This window comes from Carassius carassius, chromosome 33 (genome assembly GCF_963082965.1).
Source record: "Carassius carassius chromosome 33, fCarCar2.1, whole genome shotgun sequence".
Taxonomy (NCBI): Eukaryota; Metazoa; Chordata; class Actinopteri; order Cypriniformes; family Cyprinidae; genus Carassius; species Carassius carassius.
Genome location: NC_081787.1, coordinates 10,948,842 through 10,974,196, shown reverse-complemented (window position 1 = coordinate 10,974,196; position 25,355 = coordinate 10,948,842). Strand labels below are relative to the sequence as shown.

Below are 25,355 nucleotides of genomic sequence, written 5' to 3'. Positions count from 1 at the left end.
CCCTCCACATGCCAGTCCCATATCACAGTCCTCTCTAGATCTGCCCAGCACCAAACACAGACACACACACACACACACACACACAACCTTCCATCCCCCATCACCTTGCTCTGAGATGAATGAGATCGCTACTGTCCTCAATCATTTTAATCACTACATTGGAAAATGCCTTGTTCATGGTTATCATTTTTGGGCTGCCTTCTGGCAGCTCTCCCTGCATCTCCGTGTGACAGACTCACTCTCGCAAACACACACACACACACACACACACACACACACAAACACACACACGCACACAAGTGGCCAAGATATAAGAGTCACAGCTAACAGATGGTGGAAGATTGGAGGAAGATTCCTAATTTTGACTCTTCTGCCCTTTTAGAGGGGGCTTAGTTTGAGAATGTAGGTTCAGCATCTGCTTCCTGCAGCACAGAGGCGGTGTGCTGAACACTAGCAGCCTTTCCAGCGAGATGATGCAAGCGCAGGCCAACAGCACAGCCACCTGAGACACCAGGACTGCACTGCACTGCTCTCAATTAAATTAATCATTTATACGGAACAAAAGAGCTTCTTTTGTTCCACATTATCACATAAAGATCTCAGCGGTGCTTGGATGAATAGGAGTGAGTGTTGGAGATGTTGACTCAATGAATTGACTATATTTACTTTTGCAAAAAAAAAAAAAAAAATTTTTTATTATATTGACAAATGATCGTATCATATCGAAAGCTGAAGTAGGTGTGTAAAACATGCGGTCCCACTTTATATTATGTGGCCTTAACTACTGTGTACTTACATTTAAATTAATCATTTGGTATAATGTACTTATTGTGTACATACACATTTTTACATAGTTATTATATTTAAAAAAAATCTTAACCCACCCTTACCACCAAACCTGTCCTTAACCTTACCCGTAGCCCACCTCATAAGCAGCAAAAGTGTTTTGCAATACTATATGAACACAATAAGTATATTGTACTTATTTTTGGATGTAAGTACATAATAGTTAAGGCCACTTAATATAAAGTGGGACCAAACATGCAAAATAGAAACAGGTGTCCTTAACTTAAGCTGTGGAACAGTTCCACATGGCTCACTGAGTGATTGTAATGTAGACGCATCTAATGCCAATAATGTTAGAAATCTGTTTTGTCTGGCTAAATGGGTCTTGTGAAGATACAGTCTGAAAACCAGAGCCAGAGTGTGATAGCTGTACAAAAGTACAAAGATCATTGCTAACACATCTGAGATGTCAAATGATTTCCACTTTCTGTCTTTCAGTACCCCCCCCCCCCCCCCCCCCAAAAAAAAAATCCTTTCTGATGGCCTACCTATGTCCTAACCAATGGCGAGGAAGGGCAGCTAAAATCCAGGATCAACTGTAAGTCTTCATCACTAAGAGTCAATCCAAGGTCGGGGCTCGGTTCAGGCATCAGCAGTGTGTCTGTCTCCCAAGCGTCACCTAAATGATGAGGCTTACCATACCTGTATCAATCCAAGACGGCCTACTGTGTACTGAAATATCACCAGCCTCCACGAAATACTCAGTGGCTCAGAGCAACAGTAAGCACATTATACAAGTCTTATGGCTATAATTAAGGTCTTATTATCTGCTGTTGTTAGATATGTGAGGAGATTACACTCTTGTTTTGACAGATCCTCACCACCATGGTGGTTACAATGCTGAGAGAGAGATTAAATGTGCAGTGTTGCTACAGAATGCTATTACTGTTATGCCATTATAACTCTGCTATTTAAGTACAATTGTGTGCATCTTTAATGTGCACAAGTAAATGAGCCTTGAAGATCAGGCGTTGTAACTATTAAGCTACCAAATCAAGGCTACACGCAGTGAGACGAGGCGGGTGAAGTCGAATGAGTGGCAACGGAAACGGCAATGGTCCACGTATCATAGCTATCAAAAGAGCAGTAAATCACTGCATTAGGAATTTACTTAAAAAATTAAATTTATGCATTTAGCAGACGCTTTTATCCAAAGCGACTTACAGTGCATTCAGGCTATCAATTTTGAACTATCATGTGTTTCCGGGGAATCGAACCCCCAACCTTGCGCTTGACATCGCAGTGCTCTAACAATTGAGCTACAGGAACACTATGAAAAATAAAAAAAACACTATACAACAATGGGAACAGACAGCTACAATCTCATTCTTTTAAAGCACTATCTGATAAAAAAAAAAAAAAATTATAATATAATAAATATAAAAATAATATAAAAAAGAAAAAAATAATATAATATATAATTCTAAATAACAGAAGGAAAGTTGTATTTTTCAGTAATTATTTCTGCTTAGTTTGTATTTATATTTAATGATCAAACATATAAAATATAAAATATAAAACAGGTGTTAAAGAGTTCCCACCTTCTTCCTATGGGACTTAACTGAGAAACTTATGGTTAGACTGACAATTATAAGACCAACATTTATGTGCAGAGAGCACAACAGACCATTTGAAGAGCATAAAGGGAGATTGCAGATGTGTAATATTGAGACGCACAGCATTCATTATTTCCCTCAGATTCAGAGAAATGTGCGAGAAAGCACTCAAGAGGATGCTGTTTGCATCTGGATACGTCTACAGGGTCAGGACTATAAATAGTATGCTAAACAGTGTGAAAGATGCCTGAGACATTCAAAGAAGTGAACTGTGCTGAACGCTCAGGGAAGGCTGTGTGTATTTCTTAATATGCACTCACTTTTCACTGAGGGCAATTTGTTGTGTTTGGGCTTATTTTTAATGAGGCAAAAAAGGCCTCACACATTGTTGGGTGAAAGCACCTGATAAAAGCATTTCAAGAACACAACACAAATGTTGAACAGAGAGGTTTTTTGTTTTCACCTTCACTGAACACAAAGCTCCAACATTGGTTTTTTAATATCATGGCATCGTCATAAAACAAACATGACTCATTTCTCAGAGATTTCAGGACACATTTGCAAGAATGCTCGGCAGAGACTGTGTCTCAGTGTGTGTGTGTGTGTGTGTGCATCTGTCTGTCGTCCAGAGGCGGTATCGTGCTGCTCGTCCTGTTGAAGCATGCGGTGACAAGACACAGCAGCTCTGAACAACCCCAACGCACCCCCCTCTGTGTGATTGATGAGGCTAATTTTGTCAATTAATAAAGAAACCCCTGTTGATTAACATCAGATTGCAGTTTGTAACTGTAAGTGCACCAGTCTGTCAGAAATTCATTTTAATTAGAAGTCTCCTCGTTGTACTCCTCTATCAGCTACCAGATCTGCTGATCCACATCAGGACACGGCTAAGAATGGATCGCAGGTCCACCGTACACTTCATTTCGCCTTTTTGCTGAGATTCAAGAGTGCTCACCTGGGCTGGACTTCATGCTTATGCTGACATTATACATCATAATTAATTTGAATGCACAAGATAATTAGCAGGCTGTATTTACGTAATGAACCCGCTAATTGGTTCATAACAGGCGAATGCAGTTGATATATCAGGCTAATGGCACATCTGAGTTCACATATATGAACAGACAGGGAGCTCGACGGAAATGCTTTGAGGCTAAATCTAATAGAGGAGAGATGTACGTCAAATTGTATGCTGTTCTTTCAAGGAAGTCATTAGGCATTAAGTGAAAATGTTTAGACATTAAAGACCCCAGGAAATTGCTTGATGAGAGTAGTGTTGATTGTGATTTGATATTGAAATAGGACGTTTCGGTAAGACATTTTCAAAGGCTCATTTCTTTTTTCTGTTTATTTTTTTTCCAATAGCCAATAGGGTTCAGTTACATCACAGCCTTGAAGTGCGATTTACTACTTGCTACATCTGATCTTTCTACTGCAAATTAATATTTTTGTTCAGTGTATATATATATATATATATATATATATATAATATTTACACACACACACAGAACGAAAGTGTGTGCTGCTACGTGGTTTGAGTTTGGAGCGCCATCAAGTCCACTTTTATACCCCATCATTTTTGTTTATATAACATGTGCAAATATCATCATATTCACTACAACAAAAACAATCAGAGTGCCTAGTTATCACTAGTTGTATTTTAATTTCCCGAAGCCGCTACTAGCTAAAAGCCCATTAGGTTTGCTAGCGTGGTTGCTGCTAATCTTACATTGCTTACAATTTATTCATACACATTATCATTGTTTTACTTGCTCTAATGGCAAATATGTGTCTACTTTTGTGTGCAGGCAAGAACACTCTGTGCAGCTTGAGCTGGAGGCTGTGGAAAAGCAGATCCACGATTTATTGGTGAAGCAGGCCGAGCTGCGAGAGTGGAGAGCTGCACTGGAAACATCCCGGGCTGATGCTCACGAGTCCGAGATAAGTTTATGGCACAATGTTAACACTCCCACCATCTCTACTCAGGGTGTTTCTCTGAACAGGCCCTGTGCACCCAGGATGCAATGTTCCCAGGTCTCCTTTACTCCAGTTGCCGGGAGACCACATACCCTTGGGGCACCAGCAGTAAAAGATGTGAGCCAGTCCCTAGGCAACAACCTCTGCCTCTTTTTCGTGATAATGGCTTGCACCTCAGCAGATTCGGAGCGGAACTCCTGTTGGACAACATCTCCAGGACGCTACTCTCCAGATGACTAGTAAGTCAAAAGACTCAAATAACGTCTGTTGTTCTAACCACTTAAATGATAGAAATACCAAGCTATTGTTACAAGCATGACCCCCGTCCAATTGGTGGTGTGTATAATTTGGTCTTACTGATCTGGTGACACGAGATCCAAGTCCACTAATGATACATAGTGCCTTTTCATCACCCCACACCCCTGGGTGCTTTCTATTCATCCTTGTACTTCTAATTTGCACTAAAGAACGATAAATAGTAGCAGTGGTGAAAATTTGTGAAATAATCGGCAACCAATCCAACCCCGTATATCTTCAGCGTGGACTAAGTACACTTCAACTTTCCATTTAAGAAATCACTGAGGCATCAGTTGTTATATAAGTGCCTTACAGTCATTTCTGCAGAGAAATGAAGATAACAATCATTGTGGCAGACAGAAATAAAGAGTGGTTTGCACATTGGAGGCTCTCCGAGGCCATGTTTATTGTTTACGGAAACACAATCCTTCCAGAAAACATGCCCAATGCACAGCCCTGATTCTCCTGCATGCCGCCTTGTTCTAAAAAAAAAAAAGTGACGTGACATTCAGCCAAGTATGGTGACCCATACTCAGAATTTGTGTTCTGCATTTAACCCATCTGAAGTGCACACACACTGTGAACACAAACCCGGAGCAGTGGGCAGCCATTTATGCTGTGGCGCCCGGGAGCAGTTGGGGGTTCAGTCCCTTGCTCAAGGGCACCTAAGTCGTGGTATTGAAAAGAAATACAAATGCAAACAGAGGTTTCTTTAGAAGCGAATAACACAGCAGTATGTTTCTTCTCTCTTTTACATTCCAAATTTCATTTGATAAAGTAATTTGGTGACAATGGTGCAATTCAGTGGCGAGTGACTGGGATTTCCATTAAAACATCAAATGAAAGTGAAATTACGAGCCATGACGGCGGGTGAGTTGAAAAAGCACAGAAGAGCGAGTCAGTGTCTACAGTGGAATGAACACGGAGCAACAAGTGCCGAGTGCTTTGCATCAAACCCACGGGCCCATGACAAATGAGCAGGAGAAGCTCTGCGCCTATTACCCGGCATTAAGCCAGAGTCTTCAGGGGTTATAATGAAGTACAGACTGGAGCAAAAGCAGAAAGTTCCAGAGGATGAGTGCTCTCTGTGGATCCTCGCCAAAGCCCTCAAGACAACAGGGACACGCTCTCTGTAGCTCACTCTTTGTCTGCCTCCCTCTCAGATTGAGTGCATTCAAGTATGCTAACTAGATATACTACTTTTCTTTCTCTCTAAGTGACAAAAGTTCAGGATGGTGGTGTACCATTCTAGGACTGTTTCTTAATCCCTCAGGGAGAACAGGGAAACCTGATGTCATTATAAATCAGAGAAAGGATCTGGAGACAGGGCAAATGGGAAGAAATTGTAACGGTCAAGTAGTTACATGCATGAAAGCCCCGCCTTTCAGTTAAAAGAACCGATAGTTGTCAGGTTCGAAATATTGTTATTGAAATACTGACAAACAGATTCCATATTTCAATCAAGAAGAAACGCCTTTTAAGTTCCTGAATTTGAATTGATGTGGTAAACCTGATGCAGAATTGCAATTAACCTGAGAGTAGAATAAAAATTAATTCAAATTTAAATGATAATTTGGAGGGGTGGTGCACTTGATGGCTGACAAAATATAAAATAATAATAATAATAAATTCAATACACAGAATGATAAAAATGTACTAGAATAACAAAGTCAATAATAATATAATATCATAGAGTGCAATTTCAACTTCCTACAAAATTCAAACTCACAAAATGAAAGGTAGGCAATTTTCAATTCTTAATTTTGCCCAACCCTGGTACACAGGAGCTGCAGTTGCATTCCTATTACCCTATAGAGAAAACAGCTGCCCGGAGGCATTGCCAAGATGGCTGCTGAGTGAACTGACTTGCCTGCAGGGAGTTTACTGCAAACACAAGATGACAGAGCCACAATTAGCATGACAGCAAAGAATATAGAGTCAGATGTACACTGAATGTGTGTCGCTCATTTATTGAGGCATTTAACTGGCCATTTAATTGGTATTACAGGACTAATAACAGGAATGAGAACAGAACCAAATGACCCAGATAGAACACTATAAAGGACACATTTTTATATAAAACATGACTGCCATTAGACTGTCGTTAGAGACTAATATGACCGGCTCAGATTCCACATTTGATGTGTGAAGTCATACTGCCATCAGGCTAAATGTGTTTTTTGATTAATCATGTTCCAGGAGATGTGAATTCTGACATTGGGAATGCAGCAGATACGAAGTATAATTCAAAAACCGATGGACTGAAAGAAGATGCAGTGGCAAATCCTATCATCTATGACTCAGAAAATACATTTCTTCAGGAGCATGTGACGACCACATGCCACTTTGAGAGCCCTTCAGTGGGATTGGCTTTTATATATTCCTTGTCATCTTTCTGTACACCTAATATGCCAAGCATGAAATGGAATGTAGCCTATTACAGATCACCACCTTTCGGATGAAATTGGGCAGTGCTTCACATGTAAATCTACACAGACCCTCTACCTTCTATTTTCTGGAAATGAAGTGTTACATACAGCAGAAGGAATGAAGGAGAGATAGATAGAGTCGACCAATGGCTTTCATCTCCACCCTGGGAGTAGTATGCCTTTCGACCTCAGTCTTAGTGGCCGTGTCAGCCCTGAGCTCTGGCTTAATGGACCTGCCAAATCACCCTAGTTTTCCCCCCTCCTAATGAGACCCTGATCGGGAATTTCCAGAGAATTTGCACGCGTAATGATAACTCGCATAGAGACGTTTCCATGACTGACTGAGAACGAACAACTATGAAAAATCAGGTCAGGGAATCACGGAAATTTGATTTATGAAATACGATAGTAGAAATATGGTCAATCTCTTTCAAAGTGTCATTTTCATTAGAGGAAAGTACAGAGCTGATATGTGTCTCTGGAGGGTAAAGCTCAGATAAACGGTTGTGTGTGACGACAGCCAAAGTACAGAGCGGATGATTTCAACTGTTTGGCTGTGCTTTAGGGAACGTCATATGATCGAGGAAGATGAACTATCTGAGAGTCTGATGAAGACGGAGCCGCAGTGGGAGTAAATGTAGCTGTCGTTTGGTAAATGAGTTCCATACCCAGCCACTACTGGGAGTCTGTTGTCTTGCAAAGAATACACAGTACAAATATCTAAAAGAGGCAAATGGGAGATATACACAACTGCAAAACGAAAAGTCTTCCTAGCAAAACTGACGGTATATTGGTATTATTATTATTCCTCCCCCACCCAATGGTTCCAGTTTCTGCTAGACTTATCCTTAGAAAACACACTCCCAAATGTCAATTCAATCAATTTAACACGCCAATAATGCCACGATTGGCCAAAGCAAAACAGCACTTTAACAATCAGCATCATTCTGCACCAGTGGCACTGATGTTCCATTAAATACCCTTCTAATCATGGCTTTACAAACGCAGCCTCCTCCCAAAGCGCGGAGGGCCGGGCTGAATGACGGAAGCATTTGAGGATGGGATTTGAAGAGGCAGTTATCGAGCCTCTCTGGTTCGTTCTGAGACTCCCCCACCCAACCACACATCAAGGCAATCAAGTGCATTAGCATATGCAAAATCCTATCACACAAAACACATGGTTTGGATGCAATTTCCCAATAAACACGAATCTGTGCACGCCGGCAACATAATCACAGAGGAGAGCGCCAAGTTGGTTTTGTGCTCAGTCTCCGGCCTTTGCTTTCTTTATGACTATCATTACACGAATTGCAATTATTATTTGGTCGCACTTTTGTTTATTCTGTTTAGGGCCAATCAGAATTGGTTAATTAAAATCATAATGTCTCTTGCAACACGCGGTAAATTAAAGTTAGCCACTGTTGTTAAACAATGCTGTCCCCTGTAGACAATAGAGTACTGAAATAAACAAAAAGAAATTGAAGGAGATAACTAAATTGTATGATTTTATACAAATGATTTAGAGCCCCACACGTATTACAGCTACTTCGCAAACTATAATAGATCTTATATTTACTAATAAACCAGATAGAATTACTAAGACTTTTAACTTTTTAAATGGATTATCAGATCATAATTTAACTCTCATATCTAGGAAGTTAAATAAAAATAGGTTTGTTTATCATGAAACCACACAGAATGAACAGAATTGTTCTTTTAGAATACCAAAAAAAGGATATGAGTGCATTAGAAGAAGAGCTTGGACAGATTGACTGGGAACCACTTTTATCTACTGAAGATTTGGAAATAGGGCATAAAAAGTTTATAGAAGAGATAAGAAATATAAAAAATAAATATACAAAATTTGTTAGAAATAGGCATAGAAAGAACAACCTATCATGGATTTCGGAAGAGGTATGGATGCTCATGAAAAGGCGTGATAATTTCTAAAAAAAGCTATAAAATCTGGTTTACGACAGGATCGACTTAGGTTTAATAGCTTAAGGAATAAGGTGGCTAAGACATTATGGCAGGCTAAGGCACAATATTTTATCAATATTTTAAATGAGTCTAAAGGAAATGACAAAAAGGTGTGGCAAACTATTAATCAATTGATAAAGAAAGAATCTAAATCATGTACTAAATGTTCAGAATTAAATCATGATGGAAGAATACTTAATAAACCTGATGAAATTATAGATAGTTTTAATAATCATTTTGTTGACTCAGTTCAAAGATTGACTGATAAATTTGGTATCAAACACAGAGAACCTAACTCTGTTAACTCAGCTGAAACTGCTTTTTACTTAACAACAGTATTAGAGAATAAGATTCAGAATGTTATAAAAACCTTGAAAAACTCATACGCTAAAGATATAGACGGTTTAAATTGTAGTTTTTATTAAATAACTGTGAACATTTTTTAGTACCAATCACACACCTTGTGAACTTATCAATTAAGAAATCAATTTTTCCGAACTGCTGGAAAACTGGGATAGTTACCCCAGTTTTCAAAGCAGGTGATCCACTAAACGTAGCAAATTATAGGCCAATCTCAATTTTGTCAGCTGTATCTAAAATAACACAAAAAGTAGTAACTGAACAAATTGTAAATTTTTTAGAGACACAAAATAATTTATTGTGCCCTATGCAATTTGTGTTTCGTAAACAGCACTCTACGGAAACTTCTGTATGTTATCTCATTGAGCAAGTGCGATTAAAGTTAGATAAGGGTGGGGTTGTGGGTACGGTGTTTCTTGATTTGCAAAAAGCCTTTGACACTTTAAACCATAATATTTTAAAAATCTAAATTAACACATTTGAATTTTTCTGTACAAACAATGAAATGGATTGAGTCTTATCTTACATCAAGGAAACAATGCACCCGGATTAAAACATGTATATCTTCATCAAGACACTGATTAACAGGGATACCTCAGGGGTCCATACTAGGACCTCTACTTTTTAGTTTGTATCTGAATGATCTACCAGATGTTTGTTCTGATGCATTTATTCAAATGTATGCAGACGATACTCTGACTTATGTACATGCTAAAACAAACAGACAGGTATCACAAAAACTATCTGCTCTTATGACCAAAATCTCAGACTGGTTAAATCAGTGTTGTTTATCGTTAAACGTCCAGAAAACTGCTTGTATGTATTTTAAGATTAGAAGGATAGAGGAGGTTATACCAGATATATTAGTAAATGGTGAAAGATTACAAATTGTATCGGATTTTAAATACCTTGCAGTTATTTTAGATACTCAATTAACATTTAAAAAACATGTTAAAAAAATTTTTGTACAGTTACACCCCAACTTAGAAATTTTACATTTATACGGAGTCAACTTTCAGCAGAAGCTGCAAGAATTTTTCTGCACTCTTTAATCTTAAATGTATCACTTCATGGTCCCAAGCAGGAAAATCTACTCTTAGACCTTTACATAGTTTATACAAATGTGCTATAAAAGTGTTTGATAAGAAACCTGACAGACATCATCATTGTCTTATAATTCAAAAACATAATCTCTTTACTTTTAAAAACTTTGTAATATTTCACGATTGCAGTTTAATGTATAAAATTGTGAATGATCTTGCACCTCCACCTTTAAAGATGTTTGTTTCATTGCGCAACGACAGCATAAGACAGACAAGAGCCTCGTTAAGAGGTGACTATGAAGCACATTTTAGAAAAACTGATTTTGGATGATCAGCTTTTTCTGTAAAAGCTTTTAACAATTGGAATAGTTTACCAACTGATATTAGACAGTGTACAAACTTTGTGCAGTTTAAATTACATTTGAAAATATTTTTAAAGGCAAGTCAGGTTTGTGATCATTGATTATACAAGGTAATGACTTTTGAATATGTTTTTATACTTCTTGTATTCTAACGTGTTTAATTTGTATGTTATTGATAATTTGGTGTACTCCTGCCCAGGGACAGCAGATGAAATTTAGCTCTGTAGCTAATTCTGGGGTAATAATTTATTGTCCATTGTCCCTGTCAAATAAAGAATAAATAAATAGTAAAAAAGACCATGGAAAGGAAGTCAGTCAAAGATATGGCCTGAATCATCTCATCATCTGTTTACTTCAGTCCGGTTCTATATCAGTAAATCAAAGAACTGAGATGCAAATTGCGATGCACTCACTCTTTTTTTCAAGCAGATTTCTCCAGAAGTATAGGCAGATGCTGAGAGTTATTGTGAGGTAAACATAACTTGCACAGGATGCCACTACATTCCGCTGACCTAATTCCATAATTAACAGAGGTTTGACACTAAGCAGAGGCATATTCACAGAGAGGAGCTGGAAATACTGTGCAGGCTGCTGCAAACACATCTTCATCAATTCATTAGAGACTTTGTACCCAGAGGTAATATAATAATCGCCGCTGATGATTCCTTACCTAGATCTTCGGGAGCAATCTGTAATACTCAGATGTGCAGAAAGTCACACAAGCCAAGCTTTCTAAGAAACCCTATATGACTTGTGATTTACATCAGGTGGACAAAATGTTCTCCCACAGCATTCTGTGTATTTCTGCTTCTCTCAACCCATCAAACATTGCTGCCTAAAGCTACTGCATCTCCACAGCAGGTATTAAAACACATCGAGAATGTGAGCCAGAATACTACAATGCGTAAAAGCTATGCTGGGAATCAAGTGTTAGGGTTACCTAGCACTTCCCTCAGTGGGTGATTTCCTCTGCCTAACGAGGCATTGTATTCTGGAGCTACGAGAGATGATTTGTTTATAGGCATTTTAAAGAGAGCCACAATAAAGTCCAAAGCTTAAGGGAATCTTTAAAGAAACTGCACCCTCTCGTCTGAATGGTATGTTTATGGCTTGTTTATGGTTTACGTTGGAAAGGAAAGCCATGCAGAAATGTGAAAAAACAAAAGAAAACAACGTTTTTAATTATTTCTACACCGCTGTATTAGACAATTAAATTAATTCTGATAATTAAAGCTGCCGTCCATAGCTTTTTTGGGGTTAAAAATTATCTGAAATCAATATTTGAACACGTACATAACCAGCCAGTGCTCGAAATTATGCCTTACTTTAGCCTGATACTTTTTTGTTGATGGACTGGTGCAGTTTTTGGACTTCTTTTGGACTACTGAATAACACCCATTCACTGCCATTATAAAGCTTGGAAGATCTAGTTTTTGTCTGAAAGAAGAAAGTCATATATACCTAAGATGGCTTGAGGGTGAGTAAATTATGGGTAATTTTCATTTTTGGATGAACTATCCATTCGATACAACGAATGTTTAACAATAATATTTCAATGAATTAACTACATATATACGTCTTAATTTGCATAAATGCATATACTTGTATAAAAATTTAAAAATTAAAAAAAAATAACAAAATAAAAAGCATTGATTTTAAATAAAAGCATGACATTTTTATCTTAAATATTTTAATGAAAAGTCACACAGATATTTTACCAGAGATAAAGAGAAGCCATGTACCAATGAGTTTATGTGGCTTGATTGGTTTCCTTGTGGCACCTATAACACAATGACATATCTGTGTTCGACACGCACTTATTATTAATAATTACCATAAATAACAGGTATAATGAAATCAACTATATAATTAAATAGTTGATTATCCTAACTGAAGACTGAATGATTATGGTCACAGGCATACATTCATCAGTGTTTAATGACTTCAAACATAGCTCATCTAATCCAAATTAAGATTCAGAACTATCTATATTTAAAAGTTCCTTTCCTGTGTCACTGTATTTATTGGAACTTTTCTGTTCCTGCATGCGTGTTGTTATTAGAGAGGTGGCAGAGGGAGAAATTGGCCAGCTGATTGGTGTTTTTCAGTCCCTAGAGAGAACGAAGGTTAAGTTAAATACCAGCACACTGAATTATAGCAGAGCGAGATCTATTAGACAGACCCCCTCATCTGTCAAAACTCAGTATGGACGCCAAACGCCGCTGCAACCCTTTTGTTCTCCATTAAGTTCCCAGTACGCCAAGTCCCCAGGCAGGCCACTGCCAGCACTGTCCCTCTGCTGAGTTACAGCCCTCCTGGGGACACTTGTTCATTTAAAAGCTTTTGTGGGGTGCCATTAATTCTCATAGATAGATATCACTAAACTGCTGAACAAACATCCTACTCAGTCATTTGCATACATTACAGTAATGGTGGAAAAAATAAAGCATTCCTACAGATAAGAGCTGCGCGTATGAGTTACTCTGCCAGCATTTCACCACTTATTTAGATCGGTTTAAAGCAGAAGACTGTAATAACTATACGACTTTAATGTATGCTGGTGTATCTTGTATGTATGAAATGCATTTATGTAAATCCTAACTCTGAATGCATTTATGAGGACATTCCAGCAATACAAACAACACATAATATCCTCCAAAGCATACCTAAACTAAAAAAAGGAAGAAAAGAAAAACATTAAATATTAGCAGGTAGTGTGAATTGTGATGCACAGGGATCTTTAGTACTAATAATAGATTAAATAACGTATACAAGGCAGTGTCTATTTCATTCTTCCATATACCCATAATACATCTGCAACTACTATATGACCTAATACTTTAGACAGATATACTCTCACATATACATGTTCATATTGCAAGAGGGAATGTTGAGCAGGTAGTAATAAAATTAACTTCCTTTATTTGACTCTAAAAACTAACTCTTATGCATATCAGGAGTTTATTTCTCTCTTGCAACAGTGTGTTCGGTGCATTTTTAAACCGCCATTGATTTGCTGCCACAATCATTTCTATTTAATGGATCAATCTATCAACGGTGCATCACCATGTAAGCTAATAAATGCATATTTGTTCCAGAGTCTTAAGCACCTTAATGTGAATCTAATATGATATTCCCATATTTGGTGCGATTTTTTAATATTGCAAAATGTCACCTCTACAGTTTCAGAGGGGTGTGAAATGTATACCGCTATTATTACATCCAAAGACTCCTACCTACTGTAGGCAAAATTCCTCTACCGCTCTCACATGGCCTCTCTCTAGTTAAAGCCTTTTTATCTCATAAAATTTGGTACATAGTAGTTCATTCTCTCCTCCCATCTCACTGGCAGGGCTCTAAATATGCAGTTTGAGCTGCCATGAAAACTGAAAAGAAACAAATGTTCTGCATATGAAATGCCATAATCGTATTGTGTTGGGTCTCCCTGGAGCAGCAGAGAGTATAAAAAAAAACAAAACCAAAAAAAAGTGTGATTTCAGGGTAGATTAAATCACATGGATCTCAAGGCTACAGTTCATAAAAAAAGGAAGAAATCTGAAGATTCTGCCCACCTGGAGTAGTGTGATTTAGATTTAGAGTATCTACAGACAAAGAAAACACTAAATAAGGTAGCATCTGTCCTCATTCACGCAAATTTCCTTTCCCACCCCGTTTAAACAAATCCTCAACCGTGAGGCTAAAAAGCACATGTTTTTAAAACACTTCCTGCACTACGACTCTAAAAAGTGTCTCTACACCGTAGTCATTTGTCAAGGTCACGTCCAGGTCAAACTCATAATGGAGAGAGCAAGAAGCCTGTTGCTATGGCGAGCAATGGAGTGCATCTAGCAGAAAGCGCGTGCACACACACACGTTCACAAATTCAATCACTCCCTTTATAACATCTAGCCTGCTGTCCACAATGGCCAAGTGAAACAGCTTTTGGCCTCTTTTAGCTCAGTGACAATGTCTGCCCTGTCATCCGCAAAAGAGCTGGCGCAGCTGTGTTTGAACGTGCTGTCAGTCAGCATCTCCACAGCCGGGCTCCGATGCCTCTGAAAACAAGTCGCGACTGGTGAACAATAAGGGTGGAGCCGTTCCCTTTCAGCCACGGCTCTCTCCCTGGCTCTTCTTTCTCTGCTGCCAAAAAACCCCTCTCGAATCATCAAATGGACATGACTGTGAGCTTCGGCTGCGTGCCGGCTCTGATGAAAGATCAGGTGAGCCAGGAATGAGATGCAGCTGCGTTTGCACTCGGGGCCCGTTTGGCTTTTACAATCCCCCGGGGACGGCAGAAGGCCCCGGCGCTGCCGCAGTGGATATACACATCTCCATTTCCCCACACTCAAGTTCCAATCCTCCCTGAGTCCTGCTAATCAATACTGTCACTAAGGCCACAGATGAATTCTGGCTTGTTTTTGTGACGCACTGCAGACGAGAGCAGCTCATTGTTCTTAATCATACAAACCTAAGCAGCCCTCTTTGAATCAGAGCAGATTTTTAATGTGTGCCTGGGCTATTACTCTTATGCCACCCAAAGTGCTGCGTAAGCCTCCATAAATCTCGGCGTTAAGCTCGTGAACAAAGAGCTAAAATAAGGTTAACTGCTGTCTTTCCTGTGCTTGGGGAACATATGGGAAGACTCTCAGACTTGATAAGTCATTGATTAATGGTTCTTACTGGTAGTTAATAACACCGCTGAGGAACGGCAAGAATCGCAGTGGGAATATAAAAATCAGGCCGTCGCTCAGAACCAGCACAAGAGTCAACTTTCCCTAAATCAGCACCATTTTGCAGCAGATCCATTTTGGCTTACATAAACATTCACATGTCAGAAAGTTAAAGTCAAACAAGTGTCTAACTTCCTCACTGTGCTGTGGCATCTAATTCAATTTGAGAGCAGCAATCTCTTGTGTTTCTGTTACAGAAATGGGAGAGGTGCTTTGAGAGCCGATAGCCCTCATAGTTGGAGAGAGGGGGGCTGTGGCTGGTCAGCAGATGAAATCAGCAAGGGGTTATAACTATAGAAGGCTAAAAAGCCTTCCATTAAAGCCTGTGGGGAGAAAGTTGTGCAGTATAAATAGCTCCCAAGCTGAACTCCCTTTGGAGAGCTTGAGAGACGAGGAGAACACTGATAAACATCTCACTTTGAGACAGCCTATCCAAGCTTATACAGCATTTTCGTCTGGTTTTCCAGTTATAACATTTAACCATCTGAAAAACAAGATAAATTTACTTAAACCCAACTGTGTGAAAATAAGGCTTGTTTTCAGGGAATACATTTCTTTTTTTACTTTTTTTTTCTTGTTGTATGAACCTAATATGTCTTGCTGTATTATTAATTAAATTAAAATCAAAATATAAAAATAGATACAATTTATTTTTGTTCAAAAATGCATAATATTTGTAAAATTATATTTTTTTACATAATATATAAAACTACAATAAAACTATAAAATTATAAATAATTTTTTGAATTTTCTTTTAATTTCTATAGTAATAAGAAATTATTCCTGAGCATTAAATAAACAAAGATTTCTAAAGCGTTATGTGGAACTAAGAAACGATATATTGGCAGCTGTAAATTCAGCTTTGGATTCATAGGAATAAATTACATTTGAAAATATATTAAAATAGAAAACTTTAAATGTTTGTAGTTAAAAAATGGAAAACAGAACAAAAATATTGATTAAGAATTATTATTATTTTTCATAGCTCACTGTGAGAAGGACCTCAGCACCTCATTCCTGCACAGAAGCCTACTAAACGTTTTAGCACAGGACACAGTAGGAAATTGTGTACTCAAAGGATATTGACATTTTTTCAACAAACTTATCCTGCTTGTCTTCAGTTTTGGGGAAGTTTTCGATGTCGTTCTCCAGCCTCTGAATATGCCGTTCCATTGTGTCCAGGCTGCCTTTCAGGATCTGGGCAGATACTGTTAAAGGCAGATAGAAAAGAAACAAACAATGGGTTATGCTTATGCTGCTTAGTTTGTGTTCAAAGAAAGAATTATAATGTTAGCCAACACAAGAAGCTACGATTACAAGATCAAGCTTAATTGTACTTATCCTCAGTGTTATGTTGGGCTCAATTATATTTTATTTTATGCAAGTATGCATGCATGTGTTATTTTTATTTAAGTTTATTAAGTGTCTCAGTTTATTGTCCTTTAATGTGTATGTTGTACTTTTCTGTCTAATTCATACTGTTTAATGAACTCCGGTGCTCTTATTTACAGTACAAGCGTTATTCTTGACAAGCAACATATTAAATCCAGCTTCTAACACAGCCCTCAGAAAACTTATATGGTTATGAAGTCTGTTAAACACTACACTGAAGTTACTGTCAAAGGGTTTCTATAAATTTGACTATGCAGATTATTTACAACCAACAACCACTTTAGGTTTAACTAATACATTTAATCTCCCTTTCTAATTATTCAAAAGGACTTTCTGTCTTATTTTTCCTTATCACCGTGTACTCAAGCATATATTGGCTGGCCTATGTCGTAAATCTTGCAGGTGTGCTCAGGTGGACAGGTGCACTGAAGTGATGCTGGAGTTGCTGTCCTGAGGCTGAGTGGCGTCAGCATGGGTTCAGCTTCATTAATCTCTACATAATCACTGTTTACTGCTCTTTATCTCTCTCTGCACTCACTGTAGTTCTTTCAAGTCTGGACTTCAAAGTGCCAGCAGTGTCTTGGGGGATCAGTGGGGATGTGGACGCAATCGTGGTGCCGTTTTGTGATTGGTGTATGGCTTTAGCTTTATTGATACACATGGTACGAATGATCAGGACACAAGAATGTCTGTCTGAGAGGGTCATAGAGGGTCACAGAGACATGAAAGGCTTTGTATGGGTCTTATACTGGACAAACACTCTTCAAGAGGGTTGCTGTGAGGACAAGTATGCATCCCAGGGGCAGATTCCAGCTCATATATTAATGATTGAATTATATCTAACACAGGGATGTCAAAAGTATCATCAGTTAAAACAATAATGTTAGCAGTATATACACTCTATATGACATATACACAGCTGATAATGTTTACACAACTGTTTGGGGCAATAAGATTATGTATTTACGAAAAATGTAATGCTTATTAAGCAAAGGTGCATTAAAAAATGATCAAAATTGACAGAACAGACATGTATAATGTTACAAAACTTTTCTATTTTAAATAAATGCTGTTCTTTTGAGCTTTCTATTTCTAAAATAATCCTGAACATATATATATATATTATGCAGCCAACTGTTAACTATTTTCAACATGAAAATAATAGGAATTGTTTGTTGAGCAAAAAATAAATAAACAAACAAATTAGATTTCTGCAGGATCATGTGACACTGACTGGGATAAAAGCTGCTGGAAATTCAACTTTAAGGTTACATGAATAAATTACATTTTAAAACGTGTTTTATATTTAACACAGAAAACCATTTTTTAAAATTGTATGACATTTTTTTTTCTTTATATATATATATATATATATATATATATATATATATATATATATATATATATATATATATATTTATTTATTTATTTATTTATTTTTTTGGTGAGCGTAAGAGACTTATTTCCTTTTTATTTCCTTATTTCATTTTTTTGTTGTTGTTTCTCTTTCTCATTAGTCTAGCTCCAAGATTCAGTCTCTTGTTATTTCCCAAGGTCAGTGCTAATAACATCTGCTTTAACTTTTTCTACTCAACAATAAAACCAAAATAGGAGGACATTGGGCAGTAGCAACAAATCTACTCAAAGCACTAACAACAGTATAAAGGGTAGACACTGTGTCATTAGTAGCATGCTGGAGGAAACACACAACTGGGGATTTACTGTCCCCTAATCAAAGCTTACAAAGCCGAGGTTAACACTCTGTCTGAGGACAGGTCTTGTGAGAGAACAGAATCAACAGAGAGAAAATCGAGCAAGAGGGCAAAGGTACAAGTTGACACTTTTTCAATGATGCTACACGCTTGTCAGGATGGCTTTAAAAGCTTAAACAATGTTGGTTTAAAATACTCTGATGGCATGATTTTTATAGGGGGTGAACGAGAGAATTGTGGGCAGACAGATGATGGAGATGGATAGGAAAGATAGCGGTGTGTGTGCCTCTCTGGACGTGGTATTATGGGAGCTGCAAGGGTGAGGAAAAAGCCAGCTCTGAGTTCAGCTAATAACAGCACTGACTCACAGGCTTCGCCCCTGATGAAACCTAAACACCAGGGAACTGGTAAAGAAATCTCAGCTCGAGCATGCATCTTTTGGAGGTAACGGGCAAGATCATTTTCTATTATTTAAAGAAATTTGAAAAAACGGTTCCCACAAAAATCACTTTGACCACATAGGAATGAATTATGTGTTTATTCAAATAAATGCAGTCAAGATAAAAAGAATTTGACTGAATCAATCGTTTCTGAGGCTTAATACCTGTTAGGATACTGACTTAGAAAGCAGCTCCCTAAGTACTGTAGGAAGCTCTCTAGGGTCTGGCGCAGACTCCTTGTTTACCACAAAAGTAGTTAAGGATCACACAAACTAGAGAATCCATGAACCGATACTTCATTTCCCAATGTGAGAACTTAGGAATTTAATTGCTTAGTTTAATTACTACAATAAATAGGATAATGCCACGGTGTCCAGTACAATCAGGATTTTAAATGTTATTATAGCTATAAAAAAATGTTGGAGTGGCAACAGTGTGTGGCACTGTGTGTGAAAATTAATAGAAGAGTAAAATGTTAATATTTCTTTTGATGTTCCTCTGAAAGTAAGGCTCGTTATGGGTCAGTTTCTGCTTTTCAGCAATGAACTTGTCTCAGAAGCAGCTTTCCTCTTCTTAATAGAGAGCCCTGCTGGAAGCCCAAGCAGAATAAAACAGGCATCCTTTTGGGATGTCATTAGTAAGATTAACAACGAAATAACACTGTTTACAGGGGGCCAGTACTGCCGCATTAATAACTTGAACATGCTCATTTCACAAGATCTGGTGGGGGGGGGTTGAGATAACCCTGAACAAAATTATTCTTCAGAAACAATTTCTACACAATTATTCACAGAAACAATTTCTGGGACATAGCAATTTAAACTAATGACTGATGTCTGTGTGCTTCCATAACACCCACTAAAAGTGTGACTTGGAACATCCGTCACCTCCTCAGATTAACAAATATTTAGGCTATTGGCTAGTTTTCATTACCAAAGATTCAAACTGCACGCAATTTTCACTTTATTGCACTTCGTTAGGGCATATTCTTACAAGGCACATTCTTGTGTTCCATCTGTGCTATTTATTTTTTATTCTTTTTTAGTCTATGTATAGTCTCTTCAAGGCCAGTCGGTTCACTCAACTAAACCAGTATCACAAAAAAGTGTTTCTTCATCTCAAATCACATACAAACTGCATGCGAATAAGGTCACAGCCTGAGCTGAGATCTGAGTGAATTTAAAGATCAAGGACTAGACAGCATTAGTGCCCATTGTGATGGCATTACACAATAAGACAAACTCCTTGCTAGCTGGCTTCTTAAAGATTTACAATCAGGGTTTAGTGCCTGTGAGTCCTGCCCTTCTGCTAGGGCTTGTTCTGTGAGATATTCATTCTCAGAGCCAGGGGACAGACGAGGACTATTTCATTAAGCCCCTTCCCCTCTCCTCTCGCCATAAACTGCCATGAAGCAAACGTCGCTTGTCATAAAAAAGAAAGAAGATGCAGTTTGCAAAATACCAAATCATCAGCTGTAATGCCAAGGTGTCAGCGTTACTGTCAGCCATTTGTTGGAGGGCACCATTTCCATGTGAGATTTATGGATAAGGCGTATCAATATTTCATTGCTGTAGCTGCGATGCTTGGATGATACAATGTGAATTGAGATTTATTTCAGAGTAGGATGCCCTGGTGTAGCATAAGGTGTTTAAGATTTAAATAATCGACAGTACACCAACAAAGGCAAACAAAGTATATAACAAAAGACAAGGTCACCCGTGAACAACCATTAAGTGGTTTACAATAGAATTATTGCTTCTTTATCTTCCTGCATGCAAGGATTTTAATCACACAACAAAGTTGATGCATGAACGAACGATCAGTATGCATCCATTAAATGAATGTGAATGTGTATGAATAAGACTCAGAGGAAGAGTGTGTGAGCAAGTGAGTGAGAGAGAGAGAGAGAGAGAGAGAGAGAGAGAAAGAGAGAGAGAGAGAGAGAGATGATGAGGTACCTAAAGAGGTTTATGCATGAAAGCTATGGTCCATCACTTGACATATATACACCGATAATTGGCAGGAAATTGGGAAACTAGATTAGACTTGCGTTCACTGCATTCATCCTGTACAAATAAAGTTTGATGCGGAGAAGGAAGCAGAACAGGGTACAGCCATATTATGTCTTTTAATTTAGTATGTAATGAGTTGGAGGCTCAGGAGACCCTTAAAATAAAGACGTTACAGATACCCAAACCATCCCCTCTCCAATTCTACCTTATTAGCTTTAAAATAGAAGGTAAAATGTAGTTCTTCCAATAATGTCTCTTCACAACGAAAACAGGCCTCTCGTTGGATAACCATGAACAGACGAGAAACATCAGACTTTAAAACATGTACTTAAAAACTGAGGATTGTTGATCTTAACATACAATAATATCCTCTAAACAATCAAGCTACTTGTAAAGCACTGAACTGAGAGATGCAATTTTGTGGCTTTTCTATTTAATTAATTGAAAGTGAAATCTTTTCAGTTTGTTTAGGAAACATTTGTGCTTCTGTCAGCACTCCTTTGGCGCTTAAGAATGAGTAAAGGTAATAGGAAACAGACAGCACAGCTATTGCATATACTTGGCTTATATACTTTAGCAGTACAAAAAGACAAAAGCATATCTACATCTCTACACAAGGGCCTTTCAGGTAGAACAAAAGAGCTCAGATCAAAATGCATAAAGATGATATGCTTGTGGTGACAAAGCAATGCAATCTTATGACTAAATGCCGATTTTTTTTACATTTATTTATTTATTATTGAAGCAAAAGAAAAACGTGAAAAAATATATTACTGGTGAAGACTGGTAATAATAATAACTTCAAACATTAATATCACTAAATACTAAAACCAAACGGGGTATACCTTATGCAGAAATCAATTAATTTCAATGTGCTGAACATAATTACTAGACACCATCAATAGGCTGTTGCTAATCGGATGGGAGGGGGGGAATCCTTTTATGTTCGTTTCATTTATTATTTTAATATGTGTTTTCCTCACATGAAATCCCTCACTTTGTTGACTGATTTGATCATTTGAGAGCTTTTGTATTTATAAACCTTATGGTTGAAATATGCTTCAAAATGAGTGGCTAGCCACAGGAGATCCCAGCTGATGAAATATAAATATTTCTGGATCGTTAAAAGTAAATAAAAATGGATAAAACAAAGACAACAAGGGCTCCATGAGGAGGGACACTAATACCAATGAATCCATTGTTAGTGAAATATAAACAATCTCACACCACATGATTCATTGCAAACTACTTCTAACATCTGAAATTTGAAAGAAAAAGGATCAAACAGCAGAACCCTAAAACCATAAGCAAATCCCATTTCCCTTCGGAATGAGATGAGCAATGTTAGATTACCCATTCACATTCACGTCACATCAACAGCACACCTCATGAAATACAAATACTGGTGAGGTCTATCTATGCTGGCCGCTGGCCATCAAGCGTGTGATGGGGAATCGTCAGCCTCTGTCCGCTCTCCTTAATGGATGCCCATTTTGGAGGAGAGGATTTGCCGTACAGGAGCGGTGAGGCTGGAAATAAAAGTGTTCTTTCTCTCCTCAGCTTCCCTTAGGATCCTGTAAACAGCGCTGGCCGGGTGATAACGCCACTCTATTGTGAGAAGCTTCTTGGTTCAGTGACATCCCTTCACAACTGAGGCTCTAAAAGGACCTGGATTGGATTCAATTACTTAGCTCAAACTGCAAATAGAGATGAAAGATAAAATGTGGAAGAAATATATATATATATAACCATTTCTCTGACCTGAAAGATTTTTTTTTTTTTTTTTTTTTTAAAGGCAGCAGATAATAATATACAACACATATGGAATTGCACTCATACACTTTACAAAACATATTGCTTTTGGCAGCCACTGTGACAACAGATAGCTGACGCACCATCTCAGAGAGACACACAAATGGAGCCAATTATAATGCATTTTGATATATGAGAAAGTATAGACATCAACCCAAGGTGCTGACAATTCCCTGGGAGCGGGGAAGAAATCAGACTTGCACAGGGAAAAAGGGCAAGACGTACAGAGAGCAAGCAGTAAAGAACGGTGCACAGGCCTATCGATCTTTGCCCTCTAGAAAAGAAAAGAAAAGGCCAAAAGCCTTGTAAGTTACACACATTCGTGACTTGTAGTTCTTTTGCAGAATCGCTAAACTGTCTAACGAGCTGCGAGTGATACCAGTCACATCGGTCGCTTGGCTCAAGACAGCCCAAATAAACAACTACCTGAGTAGCTCTAGAGATTCACAGAGGGAAAATAGAAAGGGACGAGCCACTGACAAAGAAATACACCTTGAGCGGGGTCTGTCGGCCAGGGGCCTCAGGGGACACTGAGGAAAGTCTGGGCTGTGCAGGTGCAGTGGGTAAAGGGTGTGGGTGGGCCATGTTTATGTGTTATGAATACCGGTGAACAGATTGTGGAGCTGGGGGATATTTATAGGTAAACACACACCTTTGTCCTCCACTGCTTCACTACCAACATGCCCTTGTGTGTTAGTGCCCCTACTAAGGGCACTAGCACACTAAGCTCTGAAGGAATTGTAAGATACATTTTGAGAGTCTGGAAAGAGCTGGGTTAGACTGAAAACACTTTTAATACAGCGTGTCTATATATATATATATATGACGTTGTGTTTGCTTTGCAGCCTGACATGAAGATGGACAGTTTTTGTTTTACCCAGCTTCATTTACTCAGTGCAACTTATAACATCCAAGTGAAAGATATAACACCAACATGTCAGGAAAAATAAAATAAGTAAATAAAAATAACAGAATCACTGAAATGGAAAAAGGATCACCCACTTGTGTCAGTATTTTGTTGAACCATCTTTTGCTTTACAGTCTTTAGTCTGTTGGGATGTGTCTCTACTAACTTTGCACATCTAGACTTTGCCATATTGGCCCACTCTCCTTTGCAAAAAAAAATGCTCAAGTTCAGTTCAATTTGATGGTGAGCGTTTGTGGTCTGCAGACTTCAAGTCATTCCACAGATTTTCAGTGGGGTTTACAAGCCACATTTGTGGTGAAATTGTTGCATAGCTGTCACATGCACACAATGACCACTCTTTGAGATAAATTCCTGCAGATGCTTCAGAGTAGCTGTAGTCCTCTTGGTCGCCTCTCTGACCAGTTTCCTCCTGGCTCTTTCATCCAGTTTGGAACGACATCCTGATCCAGGGAGGGTATATATTGTTCCAAATACCTTCCACTACTTAATAATAGACTTAACCATGCTTCTAGGATTTGATAAAGCCTTTGAAATGTTTTTGTATCCAACTCTTGCCTTGTGCCTGTCCACAACTTTATCCTGGAGATCTATTGTCAGTGCCTTGACACCCATAGTTGATTGTTTGCTTCAGTTGAACTACCAAGAACTGAAATGCTCCAGGAAAGCTCTTGTTATGCTGAGCTAATCAAAAAAGACCACAGCTGATCAGTTGAAAGTCAATAGGCTTTGTGCATCATTCAGAAGGTGATTTTTGAAGGTGAAAGTCATTTTTAGATGATCATTTTTCCAACTCATTGATTCTGCTTTTTTTATTCTTTATTATAATTTATTTATTATTTGTGACATGTTGGTGTTATATCTTTCACTTGGATGTACACACACAAAGTATAACAAGGGACAAATAGATTCTTATGAAAAAATCAGAACCCAACACACAATACTAAACTATTATTCATTCTTCAATCACTTTATATTTGTCTCTCTACATCTCTAATGTACAAAGGAAATAACATCTTTGAATCTTAAGGGGAGGTAAGAATGTGAAAGTTTAAAATTTGTTGCAGAAATTGTAGAGTGGTATTCAGTTCACAGATTAGCTTATTTGAGGGGAATTGTGGATCAGTATTCATAAAGTCTGATACAGACAGAGCAAGGAGGGCAGACACATCCATCAATGTTTGAACATCAACTTACTGTTTAATATCACCTCTCAAACTCAGGCTAACGAATACCATGGTACAGCGTATATCTCGTAAGGGAATTCTTTCACTGCAGTACAAGAGCAAATTGCACTGGGATACATGAGAAAGAACCAGAGGCTAACTGAAATGGCTCTAGGTGAGAGAATGTTAGAGGTTTGACTTGTGTCTTCACACTCATTCACCGCTTCAAAGTCATTTGCTATCACATGGTGCATGCAACAGGTCTTAAATGGGCACATTCCATCGGCTGAGTGACATTTCAGTTAAGAAGAAAGCT

The 25,355-nt window shown here is 38.1% G+C and overlaps 1 protein-coding gene across 1 annotated transcript in view; it reads right to left on the bottom strand.

Moving 5' to 3' along the window:
- The window catches only part of LOC132113722 (protein diaphanous homolog 2-like), a 447,692-nt gene that overhangs the window by 82,350 nt on the left and 339,987 nt on the right, over nt 1-25,355 (bottom strand). Inside the window, exon 23 of the mRNA XM_059521662.1 lies at nt 16,664-16,788. Coding sequence (XP_059377645.1) covers nt 16,664-16,788 — 125 coding nt within the window. The remainder of the gene's footprint in view (nt 1-16,663; nt 16,789-25,355) is intronic.